Source organism: Hoplias malabaricus, chromosome 4 (genome assembly GCF_029633855.1).
Source record: "Hoplias malabaricus isolate fHopMal1 chromosome 4, fHopMal1.hap1, whole genome shotgun sequence".
Classification (NCBI taxonomy): Eukaryota; Metazoa; Chordata; class Actinopteri; order Characiformes; family Erythrinidae; genus Hoplias; species Hoplias malabaricus.
This window is the reverse complement of record NC_089803.1, coordinates 56,041,266-56,054,895: the sequence shown is the minus strand read 5'-3', so window position 1 is coordinate 56,054,895 and position 13,630 is coordinate 56,041,266. Positions and strand designations below refer to the sequence as shown.

The window sequence follows — 13,630 nt, the reverse complement described above, 5'->3', positions numbered from 1 at the left end:
GTCAAAGCTCACTAACAGGAGGCGATCGATGCAGGGAGAGCGATGCAGTGTAAAACAGCCAGTGAAGTCTTTCTCTCTCACACATACACACACACAGGCCTGTTCTTCCTCTCAGGCCTGCATCCCAGATCTAGCCTTTAGCCCTAACAGGGCTGAACTGAGGTCGTTACTTCCTCTCGTGGCGTTTTCACACCGGGACATGTCCTTAAAAACGCCAGTTACTCTACAAATTAATCTCCTGATGAAAATTATAGCACCAGACCTGTTTTTTACACTGTTTACACGAGTGGCCTATAATAGCTTTACAAGGTGAAAGACACTGGAAAAAATGTCAGCAGCTGATTTTGCTTGGCTGCGCGGCTGTTTTTCACACGTTGTTTGCTTCCCGGCTGCCCTTTGGATCAACGATCACACAGTGGTACCACGGCAGGGGCTGTTCGGCCTGCTTTTCCAGCCGTTCTGAGCAGCTGCCACCACTTCCGCCACCCTGTTAATGGCCTCTCCTCCCTCCACTAGCCCTGCCAATTGAACCATTCTGGAGAACATAGCTGAATTGACCTGCTTTGACCCGATTGTCACTGATTGTAACCTGACAGGCTCAGGCGGCCTCCAGCTATTGTGCCCCTTTGTGAAGAAATCTGACGCCACCCCCTCTCTCCCTCTCTTTCTCTCTCCCCCTCTCTCTCTCTTACAGCTCGTTACATGAAGAGACTGGAGCGTCACACTCACATTCCCTCTATGGGCATGGAGTGTGCAAATGGCCAGGCTGCGAAAGTGTCTGTGAGGACTTCGGACAGTTTTTGAAGTATGTGTCTCTGATTATGTTTATCATTACATATGCGCAGTGCGGTTTGCCCTCAGTCCTTATATGTCTCTATCATTAAATGCGAATTGTCCAATGTTTGAAGCGGTGTTAACCACGACCCTTAATGATCACCTTGTCCAAAAAAAAAAAATGAATTGGCAACACACACAGCAATTCTGACTTCTTCAAGCTTTTTATGGGCTAAATAAATACATCTAAACCAACAACAACCCGAACACATGCTTGAAAATTCATGCACAGCATTCAAATGCAGCACACATCACATGTACCTGTCTGGCTTACTGTATTTACATAAAATCATGACACAACCTGAATAAAAATAAATTGGCCAGCCAGACACTCACTTGGTTGAAATCAGCCATTTATTAAACTGGTTATTGTTTCCTGTGCTTAGTTGCTCAAACAATTGCTCAAGTAATTAAAATAATATTTAATCAAGTGATCCGTAAAAAAACACCTGATGTTTTTAGCGCGAATGTTTCACACTCAGTTGGAAAGTGTAAAACTCAGGTAGCGATGCTCAAGACTGACTCGCCTTGTTGTCTGTCAGACTGTCAGAGCCTGAGTGTCAGAATGACCACGGATTTACAGCGGCTCATCCTTGGCCATAAAAAAAAAAAGTGTGATAGGTTGGTGAATAGTGCCAGCAGCAAATGGCAGCTTGCGTAGCCACGTTAGCCCCTCACAATGGGACACATTCAGTGTTGTCATGGTGCAGCCAATGGAGTGAAATGAACTCTTCATGCTCCATCAACAATTTAGTTAATTAGCTCATTTGTAATTGGTCTGCTTTGTTGCGGTGGATGTAAGTGGGGGCCATCAAAGAAGAAGGTGTTTGCAGTGCCGGAGATTACAGGTTATCACATTGCCACTAGGAGAAGAGTGCCTCAACGTCAAAAGAAAAGGAGAACTGTTCATTTGAATATTCTAATTAGGTTCATAATTAACTGTGAAATAATGATCTTGCACGCGTTATGTGGGTGTAAATGTCCACGTCAGTTCGCATAAACAGCATTTGAAAGTGGGAGACATTGTTTCATTTTTTTTTTCTTCAGTAGGGCTGGGGTAGGGGGGGGGTGGTGGTCTCAAAAGCGTTTAACAGAACCAAGAGAGTCCACTTCAAGCAGAGGGGAACATTTGGAAGAGTCTAATTAGGAATACTCTTGTTAATAGCAGAGGCTTTTGTCTGGGACTGCGACCCTCCAGACATTTACCTTCGAGAAGACTTCAAGTAATTACAGAGAACATTCTGCAGAAAGTATTTTTGACAAAAATCAGCACTTTCTACAATCTTCAGTCACAACAATAGTGATTTACAAGAGCTGATACAGATTCTGAACATGCATCCATGACATGCCACTCTATCCTGGAGGTACATCTTCCTCTTCTTCTAACTCTGTATATGTTCGCTTTCTGCGTCTGACATTATATACAGTATAAAGTCTGATCTCTGACTTGCTGAGCTCCATTCAGTATTAAATGAAGCACAGAGACATGCAGAACACAAGGCAAAAAAAAAGAAAAAAAGAGTGAAGAAGCTCTGCGTGTGACAGGCTGCATAGTAGGACACTGCCACAACAATCAGCATACAAACCAGCGTGTGTTTCAAGTGTGCAGCACTGAAACGGGAATGAGACTCCCCCGATCATTCCCCGAGTCAGAGGCTTCCGTACTGTAACCTGCACAAGAAACCCCCCCCTCTCAGCCCCCCAACAAAGCCGGCATGATCTGAGCCAGTGAGATGGCGGGTGTCGCTGTGCCTTGGAGGAGCTATTGTCGGTGTCAGGAAGAGGCTTTTAATGTTTTAGGATATGGCAGTCACTGCAGCGCATCAGCCAGGTACACACGCCTAAAATGGTTTACATAAAATAGGTGTCAGAATCAAATGGCACCTTTGATGGGGTTGTGGGGGGTAGGGGTTTGGAGTGAAGGTGAGGGTGTGTGTGTGTGGGGGGGGGGGGGGGTGCTTGGCTTGTAGCTGCCGGTGAAGGAATCTGCTCTGTGCATTTAGGATTCTGTGTTGTGCTGCGGAGAAACTTGTCAAGATCAGCATTTAATAGCTCTTCAGTGTTCTTTTAAGTGTTTCTCACCTGGAGAGGTAGCCTAGAGGTGCCTGGCACCTTACATTAGCTCTGAAGTTCAAATGGAATATTACTCCATGTGTGTGTGTTCATGTGTATGTGTGTGTGTGTGTGTGTGTGTGTTTCAACTCAAGATATGTATATTTATGCATCACAGTATACATTATTCTGAGAGCTTCTTGTGGTGTGATTCAGGGCAACTTATTTGGGGAATGTGTCAAATTAAAAAGAAATGCATAATAAATTCATACCCACTCGAGTTCTGCTTTTTCAATGCCGGCGAGTTTATTATTATATAAGCTACAGATTGCTGCCCTGGACCTTGATTTCCTTTCGCATGTTTGAGGAGGATGGGGAGGGTAAAAAGAAAGAAAGATAGTACCAGCAAGAAAGTTCCATGTGTATTCACTGCATATTTACTACAACTGTATTTCAGAAGACTAATACGCCTTCTGTAATCTCAGTCTCCTAGACTGGTATAGCAGCTTATCAGATCGTTAATGGCTGCCTAGCTTACGCCATAGACCTCTGAGGAGGTGATGTGACTTCACAGATCACCATTACACTCTGGATGAGCTCTTGTTCTTAGTTGTAGAGTTAAACCTCAGTGAACTGCACCCCTTTGTCATATTCATCTCAGCCATGTGAGGGACTCTTTAGTATCCTAAGACCATAAGAAATGGGAAACCAGGTCTCCAATCCTAACCTACTCACCAATCTCCAAAACAGGTTGATAATTATAGCCAGCAGGCAGCTCCCGGTTAGCACATATCCCAGTGCACAGACGTCTGGCTGGGGGTTGCAGGACTTTTGAAGGTGCGCGGGGTTGTCTAAAGGCTGACACTGCTTTTTGAATAGCAAATATTGAGCTGATTACGGAACATTCTAGCCATCCAGGGCACAGTTGACACATATAGTAACGTTGCTAATTTAAGAATGAATCACAGACATGGAAATGTTTACCGTAAATGAATGAATTAATGTAATATCATAGGTGTATTATTACTTTTAGTAAATGGTACATTTAAAAATACATGTGTGTGTTTAATAATCTTTTTAGATTAACTCAGACAGCTACTCAGGCATCTGGGGAATTGGTAATGGTCAGTAGTAGCTTTTTCAGTATTTCTGGTGCTAAATGTTAATCTCAGTCAGTTTAGCTTGTGCGCGTTCAGTCTGGATTGCTCCTGTCAGTCTTTTTCTCACAGAGCCCAGTCTCATCACAGCTCTTCTTCTCCTTCTCAAAACAAAAATCAATATGCCTATAAAGTGACCCATAAATTACAGACGGCTGCAGAGATGTTTGTTCAGAAGCTGTCTTTGTGCAGACTCTCCTCACCTTTCTGTTTGAACTGAGCCCACTGCCTCTGCCTCATTAAGAGGTATTGGTGACTCCATCTAACCCCAATCTCTCTCTCTGTCTCTCTCTCTCTGTCTCTGTCTCTCTCTCCGTCTCTCCCATTGTTTCAGTCTCCCCTCTTTCTCTCTCTCTCTCTCTCTCTCTCTCTCTCTCTCTCTCTCTCTATATATATATATATATATATATATATATATATATATATATATATATATTCACTCTCTCTTTCATTCTCCTTCTCTTTCTCAGTCCTCTTTGCCCTCCTTTCTCTTTTATTACCCCACAGTATCACATGCTACATGCTTAGCCCCAACTAACTGACCAGTGCTTACCATTGTAAGAGATTCAGAAAGTGACCGCATCACATTAAAAGGAGTAGATGAAGGGAAATAAAAAGATTAAATCTAGATGGCTGATGATGAGTAAAAGGATAAGATATGTTTTTTCGAAGTCGTCTTTGGGGAGAGCGGAGCAAGGCGTCTGGCCCTTTTGAAGCAGCTGTAATTTATGACATCCGCCATACATCAAGTGCGTAAGATAGCATTATGAGCATTGAAATGAAAAGGGTATTTGCAACATTAGTTCCCCTCTTCCCTGCGAGGGACGTGATTAAATGATTAATGAAATGCCCCTTTGCATGCGCATTCTGAAACAGCAATTAGGCACGGGCTGGAGGAAGCCACCAACTCTCTCCCAAGTCTCTCTCTCTCTCTCTCTCTCTCTCTCTCTCTCTCTCTCTCTCTCTTTTTAAACCTATCTTATTCTTGATTTATAATGGAGAATATCTGAGCATTAGACCTGAAATGGTTACAAAAGCAGAAACGACCATGATAAAATGAAGTGATTTTAAATGGGCATGGCTGTAATTGAAAGGTAGTGGAGCTATTGTGCTCTCATATGCCCTCCGTTTTGATTGGCGTGTTTTGGGAGGGTTATGAATACGTTGTTATTTTGCATATTGCACATAAACAATAGAGTGGTCGAAATGAATAGGAAAAATGCATAGCAGTGATGTGTGTGTGTGTGTGTGTGTGTGTGTGTGTGTGTGTGTGTGTGTGTGCGCATGTGTGTGATTTAAGCTCACTCTAATGCACTGGAGGCTGTACTGTAAATGATCATTGAAGGGTCTGCAAGCTAACCTATAATTACAGGAAAGAAAGTGGCAGCTTTGGCATTTCATAACCATGTCTCCTCAAAGAGCGCTTTGTGGGTTTGTCACCAATGATAATTTAGATAGAGGCTCATTACCGAACATCACAACACTTTTAAAAACCTTTTCGCCTCCGTGCGTTCACTGGGAATAAAGGTCTATTTTAATGGCGAGCTTCTTTTGTGTCCTGCAGACAAAATCCAATCAAGGAAAACCGTCATTGACTGCTTTTGCAGTCTGCTGTGCATTTTTCCCCCCTTTATTCTAATGAAGGGATGAGTAGATACATTTAATACGTTGGCTGAATAATGCACTCTTCGTAGGAGACACTTTTTTAAATGTTACTCAAGTTAAATTGCGTTTATTGTTTTCCATAAATGAAGAGGACAAAACCACTCTGCGAATGCCTTTTGTACGCCAACATCCCTTATTCTTCATAAGCTGGGCTGCTGTGTGCAGGACTCTGATTTAGATGACAGTGCCCCTATTGTAATCTTAAACACTAGCTTTCAGTGCTCCACGGAGAGCCCTCAGACATGGAGGATACGTTTTGTTGTTGTTGTTGTTGGTTTGTTTTATACAAAGACTAATAATGCTAGACAAGCAAATTTTGGAAAATATATTGTGTGTGTGTGTGTGTGTGTGTATAATATACACATACATAAATTATTATTTACATATACCTGAATTGTCATGACAACATGAATGCATGTATTTTATGGCTTTTCTGGAATCATCATATTTATATACATATTACAACTATTATTGTTTTTGGCGAAATAATGTTCTAACCTTTTCTTTCTTTTGGTTCTAGGCACCTTAACAGTGAGCATGCTCTCGATGACAGGAGCACAGCACAGTGTCGGGTCCAAATGCAGGTGGTACAGCAGCTAGAGATACAGGTACAGTACACCAGCACTCAACATCATTGACATATTCACTTCTATATGTTTCAGTGCTATAAATAAAGTGAAAACAAGGTTAACATACAGTTTAAACACCACTTTCTAGTTCTTTTAATTTCTTCCTTCATTCACCGTTACCCAAAATTTAAGAACCAGAGCAGTTTAGAGGATTGAATGAAACTAAACCAACCAGGAGCATGGAGGCCCAGCAAGAGCCTTGGCTGGCATTTTTTTAAATGAATTAGGATTTGTGCTTATTTTCTATCCCGTCCAATTAATATGCACGCATCTAGGGCTGGTCGGTGTTAATTAAATGCACTTTGCACCTGAAGGAAGCTCTAAAGAGGGCCACTATTTTCAGGAGGTGGAGCGTGACCTTATTAAGGAGTCACGCTGGCAAGATAATGAGTGCAGTGATTGAAGGACGTTATTACTCAGCACTGTGGCCAGCCTCTCCTGCCAGCAATGCACTGGCTTCATCTTCACACCCCTGTGTTCCCCCGGTGCAGCATGGGAAAGAACGTGGGACACTCTCATGTGGCTCAGTATGGAGGGGTTTCAACATCAGCCTTTATTTTCGATAGTAATCACTAACAACTTACAATGTCTGATTTAGAGTGGATTGCTTAAAGATTTCAGGATGATCAGGTTTTGGTGAAGGCTGAGAAGTATTAAGAGAAGCCACTTTTATTTTCATGTAGATCCGTCTATTCATATAGCTCTCTGACGGAGGCCTAAACCTCTGTGATGCTTGTCGGAATGCAAGTCAAGCGTTGCTCTCAACCTTTAAAGTTTTTTACGCTTGGGGAATCTATCCCTATTTATATGTTGGGCTCTTGACTTTGAACAATGAATAATTCTTGTTTATATGTAAAATAACAAAAGTCCACCACCTTTTTTTTCTATGTTTTTTCCCTCTGAGTGCACTCTGAGACCAAAGAGGCGCCGACCCCGTGCTTACACTGTGACCAATTACAGGGGTGTTGCTGTTTTCCGTCTTGCTTTTCTTTTTTTTTTCTTTTGCTTCTACTTCGTTTCTTTTTTCATCCCTCCGTCAGTGGTAATGAGGCCCACTTCAGTGTGGGGTACGCCGGCTCCGTGCCGGAGTTCAGCGTGTGTGTGCATGGTCGCAGGCTGGTCTCTGTCACTCGCCGTGAGCTAGATTGATGATACAGGATCACCGGGGCACTAACTGGACCTCAGAGGGACCAGGCAGAGGCAGTGAAGATATAGGAGGCGGGGCTTGGCTGGCACTCTGTTTGTGAGACCCCTTCACCTCTTGGCAGCTGCTGGCTCCAGTCCAGCCCTAACTGTGTCCACAGGACTTTGACTAGACGCCCAGGACCCTCTAATTTATGGCCTGAGTAGCTTGTTACTGTCAAAGCATCGCTGACCTAAATTCTGCTATTGACAAAAAGATGAAGTGCTATTTGTTTTCCGTGACCTCTCAGCACCACCACCACTGTTCACCAGGAATGGTTCTCTTCCCTCCCTCATATGATTCTTTGTGTTGCTTTTTTTCAGCTGTTTTTCTTTCCCTCTATTATGTCTACTCTCCATCTCTCTCTCTCTCTCTCTCTCTCTCTCTCTCTCTCTATCTGTCTTTGAGGCCTTCTGGATCGCTTCTCCATATTATTCTTGCTTTCCACTTCTTCCCTGTTTTTCTTTCACTCCCCTATCATTTTTAATCCCTTTCCCTCCATTTCTCTGTCTTTCTATCTCCCTCTCTGTCTTTTATGCAGGCTTAAGAAAGCCAGACTGGGCATATGCAGGATTCATTACAACCAGACAAGCTCAATAACAAGATGTATTACAGTGGTAGTCTGGGGAAAATCGCTCATTTCTAAAACGGCTCTGTTTTCTTTTTTTTTTTTTTCCCTTTTCCCCTCCCTCTCTTTCCCACACTTTCTCTTAACAGCTTTCTAAAGAACGTGAGCGTCTTCAGGCAATGATGGCCCACTTGCACATGCGGCCCTCGGAGCCCAAGCCATCTCCCAAACCGGTGAGTGCATATTGCTCCACATACGGTAAACAGGGCGGCAGGGCGGCAAATGAGCTCTCTAAACGCCACTGTTTAACAGCGCTGAGAGAGAGAGAGGGAGCAATAGCGGACGAGGAGAGAATGGGATTTGTAATGCCAGGTTTCAATGCTCCCCATCAGCCACGACTGGGGGTGGGTGGGGGGGGGGACCGCGACGACAGCGAGTGCATTAAATCATACCACCAATCCGAGCCAAAAAAAGGCCCAGCCATTACGCCCTGATGACTTTAATACTGCAAACAACCTGTTGGCCAGCAGAAGCTGTTAAGCTCCGTGACCAGAGGAGCACTTAAAGGAGCTGGAGGCAACAGAAGACATTTCATTTTGAAAACAAACAGCTCTGATGATAGCAGGAGTCTGGCAAAGATGATGTGACATGAAATAACCAGCAATCTGTAAACAATCTGAGAGAAACTGTCTCTGAAGTAAGGACTATTAATGGAGAAAAACTGTAAAAGAGAAACAAAGTATGTGTGGCTGTCATTTCCATCAAACTATTTACAAATAGACATCAGCAGAAATAAATATTTCTATCAAAATCATTTATCCCACGTACAATATTTTGCAGAGGAATGCATGGTGTGTTTCTGCTGCTTAGCCTAATTTCAACGGCATAATTTTTCTCATCACCTCCCACCATATAAAATAGATAATCACAAGATAGAATAATTATCCTGCTGATCCACCAGGAATCGGGCTGCTCCCCTCTGCCAATTTATTATTCAATCTCCCCTTTTTAATCTTCAAAACTCCAGCAGCTTGGTTACATCTACACTAATAAAGAATTTCAGCCTGTAATCCAATACTGCATATGAATGAATAATATTAATGAAGTATTACATTACATAAACCACACATGAAAGGGCTGCTAATTGCATTTGATGGCGAGCAATTAATGGCAGATTTTTAAATGAGCGATGATGGCCTCAGTTTTTTCCTAGTTTCCTTCTTTTGTCTGTGTCTCTCTCTCTGTGTGTGTGTGTGTGTGTGTGTGTGTGTGTGTGTGTGTGTGTGTGTGTGTGTACATTTTTTTTCAGCATGTAACACTTCGCAGCTCCGTATGTGTGTGTATGACTGGGCTTGGTATTCTGCTGCTGTAAAGCGAACATGTATCTCACACACCCAAAAATGTATGTACTACACAAAAGAGGGGAGGTAATAGATATCGTGGCACAGATTTCCGCCCTCGCGTGCACAGTGCTGAGAGGGAGGCAGCCCACACATTTGATAAATATTAATAGTGCGAATTTATTAGCAGGGTGAAATGAGCCCTGTTGGTTCATCACCGCACCCTTAACAGCTATCAGTAGCCCAACACAAGGTGCAGACACACTGTCTATTATATGACCCCATTTACGCCCTGAATGGCACTTCATTAAATGTTACCTTTTGGCCATGCCATGGATGGCTGAAAATCAAAGTTACCAAGGCTGCAAGTCCTGAATAATGAGGGTTTTTTCCCCACTCTCTCTCTCTCTCTCTCTCTCTCTCTCTCTCTCTCTCTCTCTCTCTCTCTCACTCTCCCACTCTCTCCCTCCCTCAGCCAACCTTGAATATATATTCAGATGAGCGGAGGTGGCAAAGTGCTCATCCCTGCCTCTCATTCGCTCCTGCTCAGTTAGGCTTTAATAAATTCCATTTTGCAAATACAGGATTGTGTGCCTGCAAACATGTTACGCTTGTTGCCGTAACCAGGTGAAGAGAGAGGGGAAGAAAATCTTGTCTTAACACTATAAATATACATGCCACACGCACACACGCGCACTCACTCACTCTTGATAGGATTTATTATGAAGTGCTTTTTTTTTTTATTTGCTATGTTTGACGGTGTATCAGCAGCCTTTGTTGGTCCCAGTGTAGAACAAGTACCACATAATTACTGGTTGATATTGTGCTTTTGCGGTGTGCAGTCTGCAGCAGTGAATGGGGGATTAAGGGGGAGGCTCTTCAAAAGCACAGGTCCATTGCCTTGACCTGACCTCGACAGAATTTTATGGAGATTCCCGCATTATACACATGGATAGAGTGCTCGGCACACGGAGAAAAAAATGACACCAATAGATTTGCAACTGCAAATTTTTCACCCATCATCAGAATGTCACGCCCATTACAGTAAAAGACACAAGGGGAGAGCTACTATCGTGCTGTTGTTTCCAGCAGCAGAGTGTGGATTACGTCAGTGAAGCAGTGGAATTACAGTCTAGTCCAATTTGCCACACTTTCACACATATTTCTAAAATAGCGGCTATCATCATCAGAGTTATGTCAAGTCATTTAGACCAAGAGTGCCCCACCTTTGTTGGACCATGTCCCAAACTCAGACCCTGGCATTTTGGACAGACCACAGCGCGAATCTAAGAAAGCACTGCTCTCACATTTACAAATAAAATAACACCATAAACATCCAGTCTCACACCAATATGCGCACAAACAAGGCAATCTTCAGGGTCATTGTGGCAAGACAGACATGACCCAAATGATTATATATATATATATATTATTTAAAAAAAAATAATTATTACATTTTTGTAACACAACTTCCCATGCAGTATTTGCTGTTGTTTTGACCTAGTACCAAAACACCCACATGCCGTTAAATGGCCCCGTGGTTGGAAACCTCTGATTTAGACAAGGATCTCACTCTAGTGGGGTTATTTCTTTTATATATCTGTATAAACAGTGATTGGCCCCCTCTCTGTGTTCAGTGTTTGATTACAGTTAAATAGAGTTGTAATTATCAATTACAAAAAGCACCCAGTCATGTGGGAATGGTGCATTTCAAAATAACTTGACATTTTATACTGTTTATCAACACATGCCACAAATGACTGTCGATTCCTGACTACTTCCCTTCTTCCTCTGCCATTTCTGCTTTTCTTTCCATTCAGACAGGTTCAGAATCCCCCTCGCCAATTCACAATTAAGGCAATTTGGTCGGAATATGTAATGATGTCATTACCATTCCCACGAATTAGCAGCGAGGACTAAAGGTCACGGTGAAATTTTCCAGTCTGTTGGATCCTCTCACATGAGATTTGAAATGGAACACTGAAATGAAGGAAGGGGAAAATAAAGTTAGGAGATAGTGATATGTCTCAGTGTGATTTATGTCTCAGTGTGGTTTGAAGAAGCATGAAAGCAGGTTAGTCTGGGCTGTTTCTTTCAGGTGGGTTAAAACAAGCAAAGTGTAACTCAATGTGTTTTGTACACACACTCGTTTTCGCACATGCAGGAATCTCTTGTGGGATAGAGATGGGTTGGGATAACACAAAGGATGATCATTAGATAATCTTTAACAGCGTGCTCTAATTAGAATTCTTATGATAAAATTTCATCCTGTAATTAGTGGAGATTGGCTGTTTCCTCTGCAGCTTATTAGTGGAAACACAGCTGTAGAACTGAATCTGTTCTTGTTTGTCTGAGTGCTTTATATTAACTCTCTCTCTCTCTCTCTCTCTCTCTCTCTCATTCTATCCTTCCCTTTCTTCTTTCCCTCATCAGTTAAATCTAGTCTCGAGTATCACCATGTCGAAAAACCTGCCGTCAGCTTCCCCACCAAACTTGCCCCAGACTCCCACCACCCCCACCGCCCCTGTTACCCCACTGAGCCAGATGCCCCAGGTGCCCTCTGTCCTCAGTCCTGCCAGTGTGCCCAGCATGGGTGCCATGCGTAGACGCCACTCCGACAAATACTCCATGCCCTTGTCCTCAGGTATGCATACCTAAACATATATATATATATATATATATTTATAAAAATATATATACTATTTATTACACCACAGGAGCATATCATGTGCCCTTTACATTATGTGAATATTTCATAATGAATGGATCAATAAAAGGACAGAAGTTGCTATTTGTGTTGCGTTTCCACAGCAACAATATGTTTGTGTTCCTGTGTGATATTAATTTGGATTTGCAGAGACATTCCTTCTGGCATCTTCTGCCATTGTCTTACATTTCCATAGCACATTTATAACGGTAAAACTACATGTAGAAATAGACCAAAATATAATTGTATTTAAATATATTAGAAGTTATGAATATTTTTTTTTACATTTTAGAGAAATGTTTTGAAGGATAAATTCATGAGTGGATGTACACTTTCATTTCTCCTGGCGTGCTGTTTGCTCCACTTGAAACCAGCACCCAGATGAAAGGCCTTTATTTCATTTCTTTCCTCTGTGCAAAAGAGATAAATATCACACTGTACAGTACATCAATATTTTATGAACATTAATTACAGTCAAATAGGAAATGATACAATATTCATCACATTTTAGACGACTGTGTATTAAACTGTTAAAAAAAACTACTCTGTTTGATGTTTTTATTTACTGGTCTTGTGCAGTTTCACGTGGGGTTGCATGAATTATTCAGACACATACAAAATATCTACACAGGCTCTAATTTCATGCACGTGTTAATGTTTAAGATTTCTCTTGAGAGAGATTAATTAAAAATGCATTTTGTTGGACATGTAAAATGCTGATTTGATGTGCATACCCCCCCCCTTTTCTCTTCCCCATTTTATAATTTCATTAAATCCTAAGTGAATTCAGCTCCTTGAGGAATTTCATTTAGCAGTTATTCAATGCTTTGACGATGAAACCTATTTATATTTTTCCTCATTAATAATATTTTTTACATTTTATTTTATCCATTGCAGAGATAGCCCCAAACTACGAGTTTTATAAGAACGCTGATGTCAGACCACCATTCACGTATGCAACGCTCATCAGGCAGGTGAGTGGGGAAATAAATTAGCTTTTGCCTGATTAGATTAGAATTAATTGCTGCTTGAATTAACACTGCAGCAGAGTGAGAGTGGTTAAACGGCCTGGTTAGTAAAGCATTATTTGATGGTGTCTTGTTGCAGGCGATCATGGATTCGAAAGACATGCAGTTAACGCTTAATGAAATCTACAGCTGGTTCACACGCACCTTCGCCTACTTCAGACGCAACGCAGCCACTTGGAAGGTAACGTCCCACTTCCGCTTTCTTTTCCCTCTACCCCTCCCTAGCCTGTCCATTGCATAGCCGGATACAGAGGCCCATAAGGGACATTTATTTACTTGACATGGATAGATTAGTATCGCGCTCCCCATCTTTTAACCTGCCTCTTGAAAAGAGTGAATTTCTTCTCCCTCTCTTTCTCTTCTCTCTAGAAAAATGACAAGTGAAAGAATAATTCGGCCTCTGATATCGTTTTCTAATTTGGTGCAATTAATAGCTGAGGCTTGGCGGGGAGGTGTGCGTTCTGACG

The 13,630-nt window shown here is 42.2% G+C and overlaps 1 protein-coding gene across 4 annotated transcripts in view; it reads left to right on the top strand.

Annotated features, from left to right (window-relative positions):
- The window catches only part of foxp2 (forkhead box P2), a 110,710-nt gene that overhangs the window by 86,617 nt on the left and 10,463 nt on the right, over nucleotides 1-13,630 (top strand). For all 4 annotated transcript variants that reach the window (XM_066667353.1, XM_066667351.1, XM_066667349.1 and 1 more), the window contains 6 exons: nucleotides 695-805; nucleotides 6,229-6,316; nucleotides 8,238-8,321; nucleotides 11,862-12,072; nucleotides 13,033-13,109; nucleotides 13,243-13,344. In XM_066667353.1, the coding sequence (XP_066523450.1) occupies nucleotides 695-805; nucleotides 6,229-6,316; nucleotides 8,238-8,321; nucleotides 11,862-12,072; nucleotides 13,033-13,109; nucleotides 13,243-13,344 (673 nt within the window). The remainder of the gene's footprint in view (nucleotides 1-694; nucleotides 806-6,228; nucleotides 6,317-8,237; nucleotides 8,322-11,861; nucleotides 12,073-13,032; nucleotides 13,110-13,242; nucleotides 13,345-13,630) is intronic.